Here is a 22,784-nt window from a genome sequence, read left to right on the forward strand (position 1 = left end):
TAATGGTAGGATCAAAGTTTAGAGATACAATGCGCTTCTAAGATATCCCAGCTACATTAAACGTGACGATAGATGTTGAAGTTGGTAAAGTACTATGGTAGAAAGTCTGCGATGTTGTTAGCAAATGCTCAGGGGTATAAAAGCAACAATACAAAACAGGTAAGTGTGAAAGTACCAATCGCAAATAATAAAAATACTGGAAAAATCACAAAAAAAAACATTATGAAATAACGTTGTTCATGGCCACCTGGAGATGCGGCTTGATTTGTTACATTTTGCAGATTTTGATTACAGTTACTGCTAGTGTTTGACTGACATTTTCTGAGATTATTTTACTTTCTACTGTCTCCTAACAATATAAAACTTTTTTGTTGCCTTGGGGAAGCAGTAGCAAATGAGAAAAAGTAAGTTGAAAAACGCTAAATCAGACAGTTATTGAAAAATTAACAGTGTGACTAAAATCTTCGAAATCAAATTCTCTTTGTTTTTCAACATGTGAGGATGTTAAAACGATTATAGGTGAATTGTTCGTAAACAGTTTTTCGTAAAACAATTGTTCGTAAACAATTGTTCGTAAAAGCAATTCTTCGTACAGGGATATCTATAACTACGGGATTGGAAACTCTGTGGAACTGAAAACCATTTTATACACCAGTAGGGTCATTTTTCTTTGTGCGCTGCTGTGGTAAACAATCACATAAATTGACCTCAAAGGGCAGCAAGTAGTAGGCTAAACGAACAACTAAAAGCGTAACAATCAATTTACCTGCTGTAAATTGTACGGTCTACGCTTGCCTGGTTTGTTTATTTGTTTGTATTCCATTACTGCAGTCATGTTGTATTTTGTTTGCTCCTTAAAAAATTTCCAGAATGACTATTGGTTTTAGTTCTGATAACATCGTAAACGTATTGGTTTCGTACCGGATTGGTCTGTGAACAAGTTGATGATATAACAGCATATTCACTAATTGCTGAACACTCCTCATTTACTTCTGATCCGATTTGCAGTACGCAAAATGCTAAAGAACAGCAGTAGGCGGTTTTTGGACTCGTTGCATTCAGTCATTTTTGGATTTATCGTTTTTTTTCTAGAATCGTAAATGTACTTTTATACATCAATTAAATTTTAATGTGAGTGTACATTTTGTATTATTATTGTAAAATATAATTTTGTATATCTTTTAGTCGATATTTTATTTAGTTACAGATATCCCTGTCTTCGTAAAGCAATTCTTCGTATACTGTACATCAATTCTTCGTAGCCTATAGGTGAATTGTTCGTAAACAGGTGATAGGTCAATTGTTCGTGAACAATTTTTCGCAACAGCAAGGTTTGTCTTGCAATTTCCGATGAAGGTGCATAATGCAAACAGTGAAGGCACTGTCTTGAAGGTGCCGTCAGCATACCAGTGCTTTGAACGGGCAAGGAGCTGCAGATTTCTTTCAGTGGCACAATTATGTGTTTAAGCACAATTAGCACATCTCTAGCATATAGGCTACCCTAATTGATTGTTCGTAAACAATTGTAACTGTTTTTTTAAAAAAAAGCTGTAGCCTAACTTTTATGAACATTTGTTTACGAACAATTAGTATTACGGTCAATTGCATGCCCGAAGAATTGCTTTACGAAGAATTGATTTTACAAAGAATTGCTTACGAACAATTGTTTTACGAAAAACTGTTTACGAAGAAAACGTCGGACACCTGTTAAAACCTATTGTGTCATCTGGGGAAAAGAGTAAAGAAAGCGTAAAAATCTAATTTTTAGAAAAATTTATTTAAACGTTTGCCCAAATTTAGAAAAACCTAGAAATTTCTGCAAAATGTGACAAATCAGGCCGTATCTTTAGCTGGCCATGCGTTGTTGTTGGGCAACAATTCCCAGCCATCAAAATCGGTCATTTTTACATTTATTCAACGTCTGCAGATGTTAAATCAATGCAAAAATGACCGTTTGCTGTCTGGGAAGGGATAACAATACAGAGTGAAGAAATAAAATGTGGACTGGCCCTGCGACTGAAACGCGCTTTGGCCATATGACAACAAACCGGTTAAGCTTCTTGACCACCGACAGTAACACTACACAACTACGCTTCGTCTAAAATCTACATTTTCCATATTTCTATCGTGGCACAAGCTCGTTGAAGATCAAGCCGGATTCAGTCGGAGTCGTATCTTTGGACGCTGCCGTTTCTCAGCGGAACTTCCTCTGCATCGCTCCTTGATTGAAAAAAAATTGAAGATAATTACAAGATTTAAGAAACTTTAAGAAATGAGAATTATGACACGGATAGATAACATCCATATTCGTATTATAAGAACTATTTTAATACTAAGTAAGGCCCTTTTAAGGACTTTGCCCGTTGCCAGGAAGTCAAAATCGTCATATTGCATGATACAGGTTGACAACAGACATTGCTGTTGGGGGAGTTTGATGATGTTCGTATGGATCTGATCTCAATTTGAAGTGCAGTAGTAACGAGGCCACGAGGATATGTAAACATGGGCTATACAGCCACACGTATTAGCAAGCCCAACTTTGGCCGCTATGAAAGAAATCGTTCCGTTATTGCGACCAAAAAGGCCCAATCCTAAAGTGGCCAGATTAAGCGAATCCTACAGCGTTTAGTGATGAGCTTGAGACAAACAAGTTAAATGCCACGCTGATAGTTAACATCTTCACACGTCTCTTCATTGAAAGCTTTTTCATTCAAGTACTGGTCTTGGCAAAGGGACAGATGGAAAGTGTGTTTTTTGACTTGCGAACCTCGCCAAGTGAATCTAACCTACCCGTATAAAATGTCCTCGTCAGAATCGTTCAGCAATGAGAATCCTGTATCAGCACGGAAGACTGGATCTGTGAGAGTGGAAACGAAGTTAATTCTTATTAATTCATTGCATGCAAACAACAGATATAGTGGCAGTGAACAACAAAGATGTTAGTTAACAGGGTCGCGTTGCAATGAAGTCAATTAGGCCGGAGCAGCTGTCAGCCAATTTCTCATTCACCGTCGACTACCGTATGCTATGCACTTATAAATTCAAGGCCCAAAATCAACATTTTCAAAATTTGAGAGAGTATCACGACAAATTGATACAGCAATAAGAGGTCCTGTTATTATTATACACCTGAGCAATGAGCATGCACAAATCCAAGCACCCGTCAATGAAACAAACGTTATCTAAATGCCACGTTCCCCACCAATGGTCTACACGAAATGTTTAAAGGTCCAAGTCAATGTTATTAAATCTCAAAATAAATGCCACCAAAGCAATGATTCTCAACCTGGGGTTTACGAGTTTTTGGGGACGTGTTTAGGGGCCACTGGTTTGAAAAAAGGGACTAAAACTTAAGCATTTCACACATTTAAGAATAATTTTGAAAGACTTTTTCTTTGAGTTAATTTCAAACGATTATTATTGGTTCGTAGACCTGATAACTGGGAACACAAATGGGTCTCTAAACTCTCTTCCCAATCTTAAAGTCAAGAATTGGGAAAACTCTACATCGTAAATTGAGATCTTATTTCCAGCGTTCAAATGAAGCTACTGAAGCAATGATAGGCAATTGTGTATCTTTGTCCACAAAAAGGATCATCAAGAGCAGGGGATGATCAAGAATATGCAAATATGATTACTGCTAGATAGTCTCTCATGCATAGATAAGTTTGAATGAGTTTGTACCAGTTTCTCATTTGTTTTCATTTATTTTTATGAGCGTGGGTAGAATATTTTCCGGATTGGGGAAACAAAATGGATGCGAGAAAATTTGCTAACAAGTAGACCTGACTTTCCAATCGTAAGAAATTGTGTGCGGGTTACCGCAGCCATGGCTGTTTAGCCCTTTTTTTATAACCCATAAGGCAGGAAAAGTTAGCGGGTGCGCAGTCAACTCAATGGTCTTCGATAGCCTACCCAAGAATGGCATTTTGATCTATTTTTCAAGATCCATGGCTAGCACGTCCGCTCTTCATAATCCAAGACGTGCTGACGGCGCCCACGTTAATAATGGTTTGTTAACTAAGTAAAAGGTAATTGTCAAAAACGATAAATAATCGCAAAGTGTCTGCTAAGAAACTTGTAGAAGATGCTGTTAACAAAATGTTGACAGACATCAGACAACGTGTGTAGTTTCAGTTATGTTGTTAAGGGTTTGAGTTATAAATTTTAGAAAAATGTTATGTTCTGAACTGCGCATGCCTCTAGCCAAGTGGTTCTTAACCAGGGTTCGATCGAACCCCTGGGGTTCGACGAAGCTGTTTCAGGGGTTCGGCGCAAACGTCCTTTGAAACATTAACACATGGTCTACTGAATAGTAGCCTATATCAGCAAATATTTTTGGAAAACATACAACATCAGATATAAACAGTCCTTACTTGGATGACACTATCGAGCTTCAAGAAAGCGAGGTGCAAAAAAGAAGCTTCAACACAACAAATCTTCGAACGTTTCGGTGCCAACAAATGGAAAGTTATCCTCTTATTACAGAAGTTGCCCTTGAAGTTCTCATGCCATTCGTAAATCACTTATTTATACGAGTAGGCTATGCGCTTTCTATAGTACAAAAACGAAACCGGCTTGCATACGAAAATGAAATGAGAATTGCTGTTTCCGAGACAAAGCGTCGAATTTCACTATTGGTCTCAGAAAAACAACAACAAAAGTCTCATTGATACAGTAAAGTAGCCTATTACTATTACATAATATGGTAGATTTTTGTTTTTTGTGGCTCAGTGAAAGTTAGGGGTTCAACGAAAGCATGCAGATTAACGTAAGGGTTCGGCAGGTTAGTAAAGGTTAAGAACCACTGCTCTAGCCGAACACCAGCATTCTATGTACCGTACATGAAAAAGAACGCATTATACTTGTGCCTAGGTAACAATTCCGATATTCGACGTCTAACAAACGGCAAAAGACGTTTGAAAAAACGTAAGAAAGCGAATATTGCTACCTGGGTGACACCTCTGATTGCAAGACAGCCCAGATAGCAAATGTTGCCCGTTTGACATCGTCAGACGTTGAAACAATGTAAAAAAGGCGACTTTTGCGATTTGGGAATTAACCTACTTACGATAAGAGTCCTTTCTGAGTCTGCAATAAGTATAGTATAGTACACAGTAGCCTAACCAACAAATCAGTCGTTTTTACATTGATTCACAACGTCTGTAGACGTTGAATCAATGTAAAAAACGATTAATTTGCTGGCTGGGAGCATAATCTTTCCAGAACAGGGTAGGAACATATAAAAATTCCATTTAAATATACGTAAAATTGAGTGAAAACAAAGACTTACCCGTAAGCGCATTTTTAGACGGCGAGTACACAAATGCCATTGTGTATGTGTAAAAATTTAAAAGTCCATAAAAGCAAACAAACTCTGTTGGTGTGAAAAGTTAAGAAAAAACTGTAATTAACAAGGTAACTTTAAGAACGTCTTTTTTTAAGCAAACAAAAACGTAACTACAGTCTTAACCCTTTCGAGATGGTACGTTCTGGGCTAAAATTACGATCTACATTTTAATCTTATTAATAATTATAGGCTACATTACAAGAATACAGTGTGGAATAGCATAATAACTTTTACAGAGAAGAAGCCACGTCAAACACAAGGCTTTTTAAAATCGCAATTTCTTATCGAGAATCTGATGTTCTTTACATAGCTTGTGCTAATCCAGGCTAGTCATATGCCTCATTGCCTTCACTGGCAGCATACGTTGAATTAATGTAAAAAAACGACTGATATCTGGGGAGCGATCTGGGCTATCTGGGGAGGCACAGGGTTCCGACAAAGGATATAATTCTGGTATTTGGTTGAAATTTCGGCGACAAAATTATTTTGGAGGATGTTCGCTCCGAACCGTAAAGCCACGATGACGACGCTGCGACAAAAATGGTGAAGGTTAGAAAGTTTGACCAAATTCAGAAAAATCACAAATAAATTTTTGTACTTGTAACTTACTTGATGCCCTGCCGTTGAACAAGAGCGTGTACTGTATAGGTCGCTATGCATTCACTATAAGGTAATCAAATTTTGTTTCTGTGAAAGCGAGAAACTTAAAAAAAACGTCAACCTTTGCGTTATGATTATGGTATAAACTAATCCATGCATGGCGGTCAGAATTCGGTCAAGCTTGAAAAAATTGTAGCTAAGGTAGCTGGAAAAACATTTGCATTCAACAAAAATCGCATAAAAATAGAAAAGCAAAAGGCCGCATAATAAGAAGGTATTCAAATAGGAGACCGTTGTGGGGGTGTATGTAAGGGTTGTCATATTCCATCAAAAATTTAGAAAAAAAGTATCAAAAAAGATGTACAAAAGAAAAAAAGTTGAAAACCTTGTTGAAATAATGTACGGAGTCTTCCGAGTGTATGCATGGATGACTGGATGAGTCAACTAGTCATAAATAAATAATAACAATTTAACCGTTAGTTCACTTAGTCCATTTATTACGTACTAGAAACATATCTTACCTCACAATAACAACGCAGGCAGTAAGCGCAGTCAGAAACTTCAATCTTAAGTTGGCGTATGGTTTCAAGTGTAGCTCGGAACAACCGCGCACGAGTAGAAAGCCGAGATAAAGAAGATACACTCCGCCCATTATGAAGAAAAAGATTTTCATCCCCTGCAAAATACCGCGTATGTCGTATGCTTTGAGCTAAAAAGAAGAATTGATTTATCTTATATACCATTCTGGTAGTTCGAGTTTCATTTTATGAGTTTGAAATAATGTGAACTAAACAAATGTAGACCTGTAGCCAAGAAGAAGAACAAGAATGTCGACATCCCATACTAGCCTCGTATACAAAAACGTCATCAAAGATAGTGTTCATGGAATTGTTTACATCCACATTCTCTTTAAGTAAATGTGACTTAAAAGAATTGAAGCATGCTTCCAAAAACTGTTATGCTCATTTAACAAAAAGCTAGCAATTTGTTTTTAATTACAGCAGTGCTGTCTGCTCAGAGTGCTTTAGCACAGAGGTGGGCAAACTTTTTATCTCGAGGGCCGCATTCAGAATCTGAATTTGTTCGAGGGCCGCAGTATAGTATAATTAAGATTATAAGCCAAAACGTCAAATCTAAAATAGTCAAAACACAAGCTTTTATTTATTTTTAAAATGACAAAAGAAACGGAGATTTTTATACAGTACTGTACATGTATTACATAAAAGACATAAAAAAAGTTTGTCTCAATTATTTATTTGAATACAACCCATATCACAGATAACACTTTGCCAGACGCACTTTGAGCGAATTAAACAGGATACATCTGTGAGCGAATTAACATAATCAGAAAAACTGAAACGAAAAAGAAAGTCTCATGATGCGACAGGCCGAAGTCAGAAATTTCAATTGTGATGTAACCGGCTGTTTTTTGACACTAATATTAGCCATTCATTCATGCAAGATCACAATGTGGCTGGGGAAACAAACTTACTACAATGCGACAAAAAGACTATAATTTATCTTTATCAAGATGAAATATACGAAGAAAAAGTTTAATTAAGTCATTGTAGTAATTAAAATTTTCTAGCAATTTTGGGATTATTTTATTATATATTTGCTTCAGGCTTTCGCGGGCCGCACAGAAAGTAGTCACGGGCCGCAGTTTGCCCACCTCTGCTTTAGCATTTAAGTTTACTATTAGTAATTTCAGATGATTTCAAAGATGCTCACGAGAAAGTTTTTCATATCCACTCTGTATTGATAGGTAGGGTCAACGAGTTCGTTGTATCTGCAAAAACAGTGGGTGTGCTGAAATCAAACTAACATCACTTTTTGAGGAGAAAAACACAAAAAAAGGTTAGTTCTGAAACCGAAAAAACTTTCAGCCGTTGCAGTTGCATTATTGAGATATAAGTTATTCAAGTTAAATTTTCGGCACAAGTAAAAAATTACGCTTCAAGAAAATTAACAAAAATCACTGCTACATAAAAACAACCAAACACATCTCGGATGCATGAAAAGTGCTAATTTCTGAACCCGCTCAATTTAGTACAATAAAGATACCATTGTTGAAACCGTTCCAAACGTTGCAACCCAAATTTTCAAATAAAAAAACATTTCAGCCAACAAAACAGTTTCATAGTCTCTTTACCAAACCAAATACAATCATCAAAAAGTAAATTCAAATAACTCAGATTACAAATTCTGCACTTACTGTTGCCATGAGCCCAGTGTAATAGCTGCTAGCCATAGTAAACCGCAAATCAGTAGCTTTGGAAGATAGAACTTGATGAAAGGTCTTCGTTCCGTTTCCGTTCTTATCCCATGATACACACAAAGCCAAAACAGCAGCAAGGTACAAAGAAATGTAGCCTGTCAAAATAACAAAGCATCTGTACTTCAGACACCAAAGTCCATTATTTTAACATTCATTCAAATGAGTCTGCAGACGTTGAATCAATGTAAAAATGAAGGATTTAACTGTCTGGAACCATTGTTGGCCACACAACTTAACCAAGTGAACTGAAGCGCACGTGGTTGGAGGCACTACTTATTGGTTTACTAAACCTGAAACACTCAACCACTGAACCAAAAAAAAACATCCAGCAAGCAAGCACATTTCTTGATGTAAAAGTCAAAAGCTTCTTGAATATTTTATTCAAATACTGAGTCAGATGGAAAGTTAAAGAAAAAAAAAGTTAAACCTTGACAGACAAGTCGTCGACGACTAATATATATCATGACAAACATTGCGAGAAATACCTGGAACAATGCGTCCAGCATCCCAGGAACCCAACTGTTGATAAGAAAACTTAATGGAAAGATTGGATCTGGAAATTAACGTAGTATTAGAAGTATGAATCTTGTTTGCATGTACAAACTTTTTACGACACATGAGCTGGAAGGAAGGAAAGAAGAGCCTGTGTTGTCAGTTACGACTACGAAAATTTTTTTTTTATTAACAGATAACAGCCATCTTTGCACTTTACAGATTTAACTTCTGGTCGAAAAATTTCAAAGCAGATTCCACATAATGCAAACACTTTAGCTAGTAAATCAGATGTGTTTTGATTAATTTTACATCATCAAGCGTTGAATCAATGCAAAAAAGAGACTGATTTTCTAAGCGGGGTTATGCAAAACTAGCTCGCTCACCATCGTATAGCAAAAGCAAAGGCAGCAGTAGTGACAACCATTTCTGTTCAATTGTCCAGTTTCTGACGTGATAACGCCGCAGCATATGAGCAAACCAGCACTGTAAGACACAAAAAAGTTTGCTTTTTTATACATAGTTCAGACCTAATTAGCTTTTAGACGTTAAATTTTACCTTTTTACCACAAATATATATGACATCCTTTAACGTTGTGACATGACAATTATATAATACTTTCGCAGCACTAGATCATAATAGTACGAAGCAGCGATTTTCAGAAGCGGCTTTCTGAACCCATACGCGCCGACTTCCGGGGGGGCAGGGGGGCGGCGCCCCCCGTAAATTTATGGTTGAGGGGCAACAAAAATGGCTAAATACCAGTGGTGTTTCAAAGATAAAATACTTTGCCAAATAGATTTAAATAATTAAAACAGACTTTAACAATGCCGAAAGCGAAAAACAGCTTACGTTGTTCTGGCCAGCAAAACAGCTGATCGTACGGCTTTTTCTGGAACGTGAATTACTGCAGAGATGCGCACGGCACGCACACTGCTTTTCTTCCCGCGCGTGAGGAGCAACTTCAAAGCCAAAACGCGTGGGGGTGAAAAAGCGAATGCGAGGTTGAATGTTTATTCTCATTTTACAAGTTATTCAAAGGTCCGTTAGATTTTCTTTGACCAAACATGAAAACGCACAAAATCACAATGAGCTAACAATATCACAATTTTTGCGACTAGGCGTACTGCATGCGTAAAACTAATCGTTTCAAGCAGCGGTTCTAATAAATTCGGTTTGCGACGTAGGTGTCAATATAAACAAGACAGTAAGCTTAATCAAAGACTATTTTAATTGAGTAAAATAGCGTTTATGGTTATGACGTCATCACCTTTCTCGCCCCCCAAGGTTTTTTGAAAAGTCGGCGCCTATGTCTGAACCGCACACGTTCTTTTCAATATGGTGAAAACCATTGACACAAAGGGTTAGATACACCAACAACGGATCATTTAAGTGTCCGACCACGCTAATCGTCTGATTATAATCGAAAATCAGTTTGCGCGCAGAGTTTATTGGTAGATCAGTAATCGGCAGATTTGCTTAATCTACGGATGATCCACTGTTAATGCATCCATCCTCAAGACTTTTATTGAAATTCCGGATGCACATTAGGCTGACTGCCACAATGAACTTAATATACCCTTTCGGATCAAGCCGAAGAGTTGCTGCAACTCGTGGACCCAAATGAGAAACTTCGTTGATGAAATCAAATGATGCGTGTGGAACTTAGGATGAAATTATGTTGCATTTTGCTCAGGTTTATAAAGCTGACCAAACGTCAAAATAATATCAGCTTCACATTAAATTTCTTAGTACATTATTGCTGTCTTGGTGGCTTATTCTTCTTGCCCCACACTTTAAACTGCACTCGTGCGGTGCCATAATATAGATAAGGTTATCAATTCAGGCTATAAATACTATATAATGTTTGAAAATCATTTGCAGTGGTAAGGTTTCATCATGAAACGAACAAATACTGACTCTCACCGTGACGAGGAAAGTTAGAACCAAGAAAGCGAAACGGAACCAAATCTCAACTTGAGTAAAGATTGGGTTGAATGTCTTGAACTAGAAAGTATAAAAATAAGCATTTCGTGATATGGTTTGTATTGCATACTTATAATTCGTTTAGGACTACTCGTAATAAGCAGCCTATTGTATGATTTGTATTAGTACAATATAACTCGCCTATAGTGTCACCCTGAAGAGAACCTCGAAAAAGATGCCACTGTAGCGAAATGTCACTATCGCCGAATTCTACTGTACTAAGGCTATTTGAAACAAAACAAAATTCTTCTTTAAAAATTGAACCTGAATGAAATGCAATCAAAATAACAAATTTGATGTTGAAATGAAATATTTCTATGCTGAACAAAAGTCTAAACAATTGGAAATCCTATTGTTTCAAATTCACAACGAAACAGAATAAATTTTTATTTCCAAACAAAACAAAAACTTTTCGGTCGAAACAAACTATTCGTGTTTTCAACAGCCTGAGTTTTTATGTTACTGACATTCTGAGTTCTTATCAACAACAAAAAAGTTTTGTCAACGAGAAATGCTCAAGTAACAAAAAAACTATGCGGTAAAATAGTATGCAAGACACCATGGATGCCCAAAAAGTACCCATTCTCCGTCCATCTAAATTTAAATTTGATCGAAAGGGTGATTTCCAAAAAGCAGAAACAAAGCTGATGCACAACGTTAAAATAAAAGGTCTGACAATGAAAGGGGAATTTCCAAGCGCCTTGATAATTTGAAACTCGCTTTGAAGCAGTGCACCGCCCCCACGGTTCCACATGGCCGCCTCCAACAGCTCCATTAACTGATATGCGCTTACCGGTTCTCGTACGTTGAATCAATGCAATGAAAGGACTGATTTGATGGCTGGGATAGGAGCAAATGAAACCATTGCAATGACAATATGTTTTTTGAGAAACGGCAAATTTTTGAGCACAAAAGTTTTTCTTACAGTTTAATCGAACAACCTAAGCGGTTCTGCCGGGCTTTCTAGCAAAGCTCGATGTCTGACATAATATTCTGGAACCTAAACACTTTCCCAAATCCAATTTTTCTGTCCCCAACGACCTTGGTGTAATTTCACATTTAGCGATATGCATTTTGAAAGCGATCAATAAATTAATAGATATTTTGTTGCAAAACTAAGTTTTGCTTCACGCGTTAACAAGCATCATCTTGAAATGATGTCAAAGCAGTTGTGACGATCGAGCTGCGGCCACAAAAAACAGTGCGCATGCGCAATCAGTGGCATTGGCACAAGCTGTGTATCAGCTCACAGGCTTTAACGTATAAAGAAAGTACATTTCATGACGCCAACGTTATGTTTCCGTAGTTTAGTCTGCAAGCCAACCACGACTGTCAGGGCGATGCCAACTTGACCATCCGTAGGGGTGTGTTAATTTAAATTTCACAAAATATTGTTAACCATACTGCAACGGAATATAATTGCATTGTACTACAACCCCAGTTCGCAAGGTGCACGACAAATGTGCTATTGTGCTTCTTACTTAACCAATTTTATGCTATCATCCAATTAAATAACTTACTTCAAAGAAAACTTCCTTTACAAGTCCTTGATTGTTGGTGTCTTCAAGTCCAAAAAACTCGACCTTGAGCCGAAACTTCGAGTAGGCAAGATAACCAAGATGCAAGATAACAAGCGGTTCACACAATTCCTGACCATGGCAGACCAGTGTGCGTTCATGAGTATGATTTGTGACTCCAGAAATACCAGAACCATCTTCACCAATGGCAAACATTGTGACCTGGACTTGAAACTTTTCCATATATGTGGCCGCTGCAAGTATAGAAAATTCTTTATAGTCCAGTAGCAATAATGATCAATACTGTACACTAAAAATAAACATATCAGGTAGTAACAATAAATAAAGTTTAAAATCAATTTCAATAACCATAACAGGCCTCGAAATTCGTTTTTGTTGACGGCAGACAAACGTGTCCGGTCTGAGCAGCTATCTCGGCGGACAAATTAAGTTTCACGGCGGACACACCAGTTTTAGCGTCGATCGTCATGCTCAATCACTTTATCTTGATCATTCTTCGCCATTTGAGAACTATAGCTACGGTTTAGAAGGCTTTTTAAAATTTCAGCGAAGTCACTTTGAAAGGGGTTCATCAGACCAACAACGTGCGCTTGACACTTGATATATGAAGAGTCAAAGCGCCGTGTAGCTCCTTAATACACCGCATAACTGATTAACTTCCACCGAACGAGGTAGTGTGGCTTCTTGCGTCACAATGCTCTGGGCACGAGTCGGAAAACTTCTACACCAACGCTACTATTTTCTGCTGTGCAAAGTTTCACTAGGTTTTTTTCTTTAGGTTTGTTTTTACGTGTCAAGTGAGCGAAAGTGAATTTTCCCTGGGCCTTTTCTTTCTTACTGTAATACCAAAACTTAACAAATTTTGCTGCATCTTGCTGTAATAGCCTACTCGTATAATCTAATCGTAATAGCCTACTCATACTCCCATCGATTCTTAATGAAGAATTCACCTTTGTTACGTTGATTCAATGTCATCAATCGTTGAAGCAACGCAAAAATCGAAAGTTTTTCTGCTTGAATGGAATTTAAACGGATACAGTATTCACATTTTCTAGATGCGCGCTATAATGCGCGGGAAATTACAGTATATTCTCGCAACAATTGTTCGTGCTATGTAATGACGATTTGTATCGCTAGTTCCTGTGTTATTTCTCGGCGGACATTTATGATCGATCTAGAACTAGATGGTACTTCCGCGGACATCACATGCTGTGACGGCCTGCATAAGTAATGACGTGCACAGAGGCTGCAGGAGCTACAGATACCGTACATCTTATCTTAAGTGAAAAACAAAGAACAGAACTTTAACTCTTTATGCCATGATGAATGTTGTTTACAGTTTGTGTAATGAAGAAGTAAAAAAATTGATTGCTTGTGTTTGGTTTTAATCTGGAAAAAGCATATCAACAAAAGAGCAAATCTAAAGTCAACTACAAGATAAGGTTAAGTTATTATCATTAAAATAAGTTTTTATCAACTAAAGGAAGCCACAAGATCACAAAATTAAACAGTGAATCAAACTATCAAAACAACAATAAGGCTACAAAGCAATATTAAACAAAAGAAAAAAATGCATTGTTGCAACTCACATGAAGGATTTTTTATGCGAATGCGAGCCAGGAGCCATATTTGTTGATTGAAGGTATTTAACACTGGTGAAAACATAGTAAATGGCCCTGTCTGGAATTTTAAAAATAGCAGGTGCTTGCAATTAATCAGTAATACGTAAAACAAATATATATAGTACTGTAGGTCAAAAAGAACATTATTTTCTATATATAAATTATGTTAACTGTTCAAAAACATTATAGATAAAGTACAGCACAAGAAAACACAGTAACTACTTAGTTTCTTTTATACCGACAAGCACAAGATAAAAGCCCAACAGACTCATATATACTTAAAAGTATGTCATTTGTTTTCTGCAAATTTGATTAGTTTTTTCACAGAAAAATCATATAATTACTTTTCTACTCACCACTTTGGAACGAACACTCATAGTTGAATCAACATAAGAGAGGTTCACAGCTGTTGTACTTATAATTGCAGGACCTTAAAATAAATCCATTAAATGCATTGTTTAGTTTAAAGAGTAGATTAGTGGTACAAAGCTTAAAAATAGTGTGAAGATGGTTCATAGCTCAAACTGCCATTAGAACTCATCTCAGAAAATTTTGACCAGACTTAAGTAGACCGAAAGTTTGTTTAAAAAAATCTTCTCAAAAGAATCTGACAAAAAGCACTTCAATCTATGAACTGAACAACCTCATCCTTTCCATTATTTCTTTTAGTTAAAAATTAATTTTACAAAGCACAATCACTCACTTTGGCATTTTCACTTTGGCCTACTTATTTTATTGTCAGACTATTTTGGCACAGGCCATAATTATTTGAGAGAGGTGTACTTTATAGACAGAAACACAGAACATTGTATTGCTTGATAGGTATAAACCACACATAACAAGAATGCAAGTAAAAGTAATATTGATAATAATTGAAGGATGAAACTTTAAACATAAAAAACATTGTTGTAAATGACACTTGTTAACTGAAAGAAAAGTTGAAGCAGATTTATCTTCGCTTAATGTCGCTAGTATGAGTTTGTTCACTGACAGCAGTAATTGTTTGATGATAACATGAATTATTGTCAAAATAGTCTGCCAACAAAATAAGCATGCCAACATGATTTTAACCCAAATTGTTATCTTCATCAGACGATCACTATAAAAAACATATTTTAATACAACGAATATGGCATGAAATTAAGTAATATATCACACCTGCTATACCACCCAAAGTAGTAAGTAGAAAGCAAAAAATGAATGCAACAAAGACAAGGGCAAAATGTCGTTTGGATAAAGAATAGAGTCTCATTTGCACAACTCTGAAATAAACAAAGACAATTGTAAGCAAGACCTGTACAGCATGTCAGTTTTATTGAAAAAAATCACTTTACGGTACCTGCAAAGTTTTTGGAGCTGGTGTACAAGTCTCTGCCCTGGTAAAAAATAGCACAATCAATCAAAAACACTAGCTGGCATCTGCCATTACTAAGCTGTCATACTGCTTGGCCTATCTTTTTTCAATTCAATAAAATTTTCACACTCAATTAAAAATGACATGAGCCTCCATTAAGCTGCCAAAATACCTTAGTTATTTTTCCTTTAAATAAATAACACATTTTTGGTGAGCAAAATTCCACAACCAAATTAAAAAAAACTCTGACTTCACTAAGCTGTCAACCTGATGAGCCAGCCTTCCAGAGATGAGCGGAGTTACATATTTTCGACTCCGACCACTCCTGTGCATGACGTGACTGTTTCGAACAGCGCGCATGCGCAGTAAAAGCGGCGTAAAGATAAAAAAGCATAGAACGGCTATATTTACGGCGCCGTAAGTATAGCCACTTCCTAAAAAATATCATGACATCATAAACAGGAATCGACCAAACATATAGAGTGAAACTACTTTACCTTTGCTTTACTGTTCACACACTGCAACCCATTTGTCTTAGTTAAATCCTGTCCATGACGTCATTTTTGATAGTTTTTTACCAGGACGGAGACTTGTACACCAGCTCCAAGTTTTTTTCATGATAATAGTCCATGTAGCAGTTTATGAAATAAATTAAACAAAAAGCTCATCATACCAGAATGCTACATGTTTTAATTCAGTGAATTTTTTATATGGTTGTCAGCAATTGCAGTAGGCCTATACTGTGTGTAATTGTGTATTTATTCGAGTATATATACCGAATGTTTACTCACAAAGTTGAGGTGCGATTTCTACACAAATAAAGTAGTTAGGCTATATACGGTAAGTTGCATCACAAGAATTGGATTGAACTAGCATACACAAATCCTGTTTACTTGAGGCATGTTCACTTGCGTGTGCATTGGAAAATTGAGGATAAAGAGTTTCTTATCTTTCATACATATGCATTTCAATTCCTGATGAAAAAATTTTGTTTGCGAGAAAACAAGAGATAATTGGCTGACAAAATCACAACACGCAAAATACTGCAACAAAGTTGAACAATTAATCCCCTCCCCCATTTAATGGATTGGTTGTTTGCTTTTTATTTTGAAAACAAAGCAATGTTGTTCAATTTTTCAAAAAAAATAAATAGGCTTGTTGCCTAGTCTATACCATGTAAAAAAATCTCATTCTGCACATAAAGAAAGATAATTTTGTTAAAGTAAGAGGGAAAATTATTAGCCTATGAAAGAATATGGTTTACAAGGTTGTTGTGCACTGCACGAGTTGTGAGAGTAATTGGAAACATTAGTTTTAAGCTGGAATATGCACAAGCACTTACGAAGAATCCATGGCACACCTCAATGCAAATCAAACCCAATAGGTACACTAACTCGTCTTTCAGGATTCTAATGTCGTATTGGATTGCTACAATATCTGTTTGGTTAAAGAACAATGCTACAAAATAAATTTCCGAATATTATTGATTTGATTTTTACAGTACGGTACCGGTACTTTTTTAAGAGCCAGGGACGCTGAACTAAAAGATAAAGAGTTGCCAGCCCAAATACTTTCAAATGGCAATTCATTTCTCGAGTAAAGAAAGTAAACAAATACTTCTTCTTGCGTTTAAAGCCGTCGCAGGTCACGTTGTTAAATCCAGTAAGCACATAAATTTTCTGGAAGCACCTGTTAGCGAAAAATACCAAAGCGTACTTCTAAACCTGATGCAATCACATGTCTTTGGTAGATTGTAGATTGATTAGGCTACATTGTTAGTGTAGCCTACTGTGAGGCAGTGTGTCACAGTAAAATTGTTCAGTTTGTGATAATGTAAATAATGTTTTTTGCACGAACTGTCTATTTTTACGGAAAGTCGAATTTATCTCATTTCGGCGAGCTGCTCTCACATCTTCTTTGACCATTTATCAAGTTACCGTATCTCAAAATTTTCAAAAGCATTGACCATTAGGCTACAAATAGACAATTGGGGTTGAAAGTTTCTGATCTAGGCATTGAAAAATTATCAAAAAAGCAGATGCTTTGCACATTGAAGGAACGATTTCAAACCCCATGAAGAGAAAGGGAATGCAATAGCTTTAAACGAAACCGGGGAGCAAAACGCAGCAAACGCTTTGAAGTTGATCCAGAAAGTCACTTGAATGCTTAGGTTAATGTTTGTGTTTTGTTTTTGTCATGCAGGACGAAGGACGTTACACGTTAGACTATGCTGATTGTTTTACCAAGTTTACTTTCTCACTTTAGATTTTTCTTCAGGGTAGCAAATTTTCAGGGTAGATTATGAAAGTGACACCGTAAGCTATACGGTCGACACAGGCCCAGATTTAGGGGGGGCAGAGGGGGCAGGTGCCCCGGGCTCCCCGACTTTTGAAGGGCCCCACTACGTGGAAAAAATGTGTGTTTTGTGTTGTTATTTTTCCTTTCAGTCTTTAAAGTTTCTGCAAAATGCTGTAACCTACAGTGCTGGATTAATGGTAGTGTAGATGTAGAAGTGGTTTTTCGCGCCGTAGGCGCAAAAAATTTTTTTGCACGGGGGCCCCCCGATCTAAAAGTGCCCCGGGCCCCCCATCAGCTAAATCCGGCCCTGGGTCGACATTATAGGCAATGACCTACGTAGCCTATTTGAGTGAGAGCTTCCTGCGTTCGGTTTCTCAACTGAACAAACAAACATCAACAGAAAATAGTCTCGCAGGAATTGTAGCTTATCTGTTGTGGCAATGAAATGATGTTCCTAAAGCGGCCGAAAGGCGTAGCCCACTTGCTTGTCTGAAATAGGCTACAGAAAAATATCGAAAACCAAACTTGCTGCTTCGTAGCCTAGGCTACAACACATCAACGTACCGTAGGCTACTCGAGTTTCAAATACGGAGTAAAAGGTTCTGCATTCAGAGTTTTCAGCTGTAGCATAGTTAAGGGGACAATTTCAATAACGTTAAGTAAGCTAGCGGGTCTAGAGAACAAAGTTCATCAGCTCAATTTCGTTGCTGTTGCTCTTGCTCGGCCGCCTTTCCTACAGCCACTATACGCTCACCCGATTTATTACACCCTGGTTGGAGGAGACCGGTGTTTATCAACAAGACAACAACCAGCTTAAACCGGTAGTCGAACCAGGATTGGATTATTGGAATCGTGTGTTTATACCAGTTTGTTGTGCCACATTCTAAAAAACTAAAAACTAAGGAAAAGAATTACGCAGTAGGCTATTTGTCTTGAAAAAAAACAAAAAAAGCAAGACGTTGGGATGAATGCCAAACAGACTAGGCCATAGTTGGCTAGTTCAACAAGGTAGTTGTAAAACATTTGGCGACGTGGAGTTTCTTTCGGTGCGCAAGCCCCTTCTCCTCTCCTAAAAAGTCTTTAAACATCTCGAATGCAAAAGTAGGCTAGACTAAGGCTACGCTGGATAATCCCTGTCAACGCTTCTGGATGCCATTATTATTGAACATCTTCGGCGTTTCACGAGCATTTAATTTTGGATAGGCTAAGTCTTATGGTATCAACCGTTGAAACACATTTTCCAAGAAAGCGAGAGCGTAGTATTATTTCTTCTGAAAACTCCATCAAAATAACATCGATTTACTGGTTTCGCTGATTTAAAATAGTCATTCCTAATGATGATCAACAATACAAAATCTATTGATGCAGCCTGGGCTATAAAATATCGAGTTTTCGCAGCAGTAGGCTATTGTCATTTTTTATTTAAAATTGTCGAAAAACGCTGCACCAACTAAATATGAGTAGGCTATGGGTAGGATCCTAAACAGAGATGTGGGCCCACTAACCGAGGTTCTGGAAACGGTAGCCTAAATAGGACCTTGCGTGATTTAAATATCGAGCTTCTGTAGTAGGCCTATTAGTTGCAACATTTTTTTTATTTTATTTATTTCAAATAGCCAAAGAAAAAACATCAAACAAACTGAAATGAGTAGCCTAAGCTCCTAAACAGCCGTGTCAGGGAAGGGGGGTGCGAGAGGCGGTTAATACGCCCCGTTGCTCAAGACCACTCTTGAACAATAAAATGTTTGCGCTACACAATCACAACAACGCTTAAAATATCAACGTTTTTTTAGGGGAGAGCATGGCCCAATGCCCCCCTGCGTAGGCTACACTATCGCTGAAGCCTAAGGCAGTGCTCTTCAACCTTTTTGTCCTTGGTACACCTTTTTTCAATTTTTAATAACTTCGTATACCTCGTAAATAGCAATGTTTAATTGTGCACAGGAAATAAAGTGATTATAAAAAGTGATTATAGGGATTATTTGTTAAAGTGATTATAGTAGTCTTGAACTGGGCACAAGAAACTACGCATGCAAAAGTGCAAAAAATGTCAAAATTGAAGTTGATTTAATGACTAGCTTGTTGTTGCATTGTTTCGGCAAGTTGGACATAACGTGGTGTTAGCTCTTTCTCTATTCCTCTCCGCATTAAAGAATCAATGTCAAGTATCGAGTTTCGTTTGTTTGACTTGATCTCAACAAGACTGGAAAATCCTTCTTCACACAAATAAGTGATAGGCACCTGCACCAAGACATCAATGGCTTTTTGCGCGAGATTTTTGTATTCGGGAAATTCAAGAAGAGAAACCCAACATTCTGTGTAATCCACTTCTCGGAATGAGTATGTTTGATTTAAATCAGCCTGTAGTTCCAATAATTCCTCATCCTCAGTTGGTTCGCCATTAAATGGTTGGATAATCCACGAGTTTGCTTCCAGACGTTGTTCGTTATCTTCAGGAAAATACTTAGTCAAATTGTCAGCAAGTAATTTCAAGTGACCAACAATAAAGGCAGACAAGTTATCTTCAGTAGAAACGTCCTCAAACTCCCAGCTAGACTCTTTCATGTATTGACTTAATACAGGAAAGTCATTGAAGTTCCTCGACAAAGCACTCTCTTTCCAAAGTGCAATTTTCATCTTCAGCGCATTGATCTTGCTAGTTGACCGAAATATATCACCCCCTCTCCCTTGAAGACTGATGTTCACTTGTTTCAAACAATCAAAAATCGACGCCAAGTATGCCAATTTTGCAATCCAGAATATGTCACGAAACTTGGAAGCCCTTAATTGGGTCTCCGTGTTCAGTGTAAAATGCCCCTAATTGTTCGCGAAGTTCAAACACACGGGAAAGAACTTTCCCTCGCGATAGCCACCGTACTTCTGTTGTGACTTCCACTAACACAAATCTAAGCTGTATACCCTTCGTATACCCTTCTTCAGCTGTATACCCTAGTTTTGATCTGGTATACACTTGGGTATACAGTATACCCGGTTGAAGAGCACTGGCCTAAGGAATATAAAAAATCATGCGTCTAGTAATAAATTCAATTATTTCTTAGTTGTCTTAAGTTCTATAGGCCTATGTTGTGTAGGCTATACATGCTTTGATGAGGCTTATTAAGATACTGTAAAAAAATGTGTAAATTAACTTTGGAATATTTTACAATCGGCTATATACTACAGGCATAGCCTACCGTATCACGATTATAAAATAACACTTTCACCAGAAAAGTTTGAATGATATCTGGCGACACACAAATTAAATAGGCCTACAACCCTTCTCGGCAAGTCGTTGGGCATCCCGTACAGCCTACTTCTTGAAACCCCTGTAGGCTACAAAGCCGACAAAAAAAAATTCTACATACCTTCCTTTAGGTTTCTGGCCCAGACGATCGAGTATAACACTTTCTGGTACCAAATAATCTTCAAGGTTTCGAAGCCATTTTTTCGTTAAAATTATTGCTTCAAGAAAGGTTTGTTTGTATTCAAAAACTTTCTCACAAAATGTGGGATTTGTAAGAAACACTTCATCAAACTCATCTTCGTTAATTTTCGAATAAAACTTACTCATTTAATTTTCAACTTAGACCTGATGGGCTAGGCTATATACTTTATAGTTTACAGTAAAGTAGCCTACCGTAGGCTTAATAAAATTCGAACTCCAGCAGCTGCCACGTTAAAAGTGTGTTATTAGGTTGTGTATATTTATTTATTGTTATATTAGTTATGGCTTGTCTAACGTAGGCCTGCTTGTTCTTACTCAATTGCTTGAAAGCATAGAGTGTGCATAACTAGGCTAATCTGAATTGTAGGCTAGTCTTGGTTTACAATCAGCTCATAAATTCTATTCCCACTGCCCTTCACATCTATCCGTAGAGTATTGTATGGATGTAGCTAGCACAGCTTTTCACGTCAAATGCGGTGGGCTACGTATAAAAATACTAAAAGGTACGACCTTGTTTGCTTTATTGATCGAACCAGGCGTGCGATCAATTATTCATATTGAAGCTAAATCATCAGGTTGTGTTAACATCTGGAATTTACTCTCAGCTCAAGCGTGCAGACGTAACCGACACAAAGCAATAAACTGAAAAGCTTTCGGTCCAGCTCGCTTATTTGAAGCTATGATTAAATAATTTCTGTTTTAAAAATTAGGTCCGCGATTTTTTAACTGTTGCAGCAAAGGGAAAAATGATTATTGGTGGGTTTAAAATGATTAATATGATAAAAAACAAAAAACTTTTAAAAAGTGTAAAGAGTAGCGTAGCCTACTGATATTAATTTGTTGCTTTGTGAGCAAATTTAATGTCTTTTAAATCATATCTGAAAATCCGCCTGATGTTTCAAGTTCAAACACGAAAAATACCCCCTCAATCTTTCCATTGATTTTAAGAAGGGTCCAACTCCAACAATTGGGCCATTGTTGCACTCGGTCAGTTGAAAAATCAGGCGTATAGCCTATAGCTCGCGGTTGACAGCACAAGGAACTACACCAATAGACCAAAGAAGCAAACAGATTTCAAAAGGTGATGACATTTAAGCTGAAAATTTCTCATTCTACACTGTAGGCTACATACAGTGGGCCAGTGTTGTACGTTGACGCCGTCAATTTGACGGCGTCAACTTTTTGTTGACGCTGAGGCTAACGCCGTCAATTTATTTTTCAGTTGACGGAAGTGATAGCGCCGTCAACTATTTTGCCGGTTTTAAGCGTCAAGCGCTATGCGTCATTTTTTTTTCATGGAAAATCTCGTTTCACAATAAGAGTTTCACAATGTATTCTGGCCAGCCCGACTCATCCGAATTACCGGCTTTTGTGTTGGTTGGAATGGCTGCCTGGAATGTTCACCAAATGGTGATGTAGGCTATTGAGAACGAGGGATGAGAGACAGAAAGCGAAAAATCCATGAATGGCATCGCGGACGTTGAAGATACTTTAGTTCAAGAGCTCTATGCCCCTGAAAAGAGCGATGTTGGTGCAGTGGACCTCGTTAAAAGATTTATACATGCTAAACTATGACACCACGCTTGGAAAAGTGATACCTTTCCATACAGTGGCGTAGCTAGAGAATGTGCCGCCCGAGGCGGATTCAGATTTTGCCGCCCCTTCAAGAAAAAGCATGTGAAAATGAAATTTTTTTAATTGACTTAAAGTGAAATTATTCTATGTTTTGAACCAGTAGCGTAGCCAGGAATTTTGAAAGGGGGGAGGGTGAAGGGCCGGCGGGCGAAGTCCGACGGCGTCTTCGCGAAAGACGACATCCA

The 22,784-nt window shown here is 37.5% G+C and overlaps 1 protein-coding gene across 1 annotated transcript; it reads right to left on the reverse strand.

Moving 5' to 3' along the window:
• Positions 1 to 1,748: 1,748 nt before the first annotated feature.
• On the reverse strand, positions 1,749 to 21,090 carry LOC145777393 (transmembrane protein 181-like). The gene is made up of 15 exons (XM_082588761.1): positions 20,885 to 21,090; positions 15,026 to 15,129; positions 14,239 to 14,297; positions 13,835 to 13,925; positions 12,228 to 12,478; positions 10,648 to 10,728; positions 9,107 to 9,206; positions 8,714 to 8,781; positions 8,166 to 8,323; positions 7,682 to 7,739; positions 6,472 to 6,626; positions 5,797 to 5,879; positions 5,294 to 5,383; positions 2,791 to 2,857; positions 1,749 to 2,220 (listed from the first exon to the last, which is right to left on the reverse strand). The coding sequence occupies exons 1-15, from the start codon at positions 21,088 to 21,090 to the stop codon at positions 2,160 to 2,162; spliced, it is 1,632 nt and encodes a 543-aa protein (XP_082444887.1). The 3' UTR covers positions 1,749 to 2,159.
• Between the last annotated feature and the right edge of the window lie 1,694 nt (positions 21,091 to 22,784).

The sequence above is a fragment of the Aplidium turbinatum genome, chromosome 9 (assembly GCF_918807975.1).
Source record: "Aplidium turbinatum chromosome 9, kaAplTurb1.1, whole genome shotgun sequence".
In the NCBI taxonomy this organism is placed as follows: Eukaryota; Metazoa; Chordata; class Ascidiacea; order Aplousobranchia; family Polyclinidae; genus Aplidium; species Aplidium turbinatum.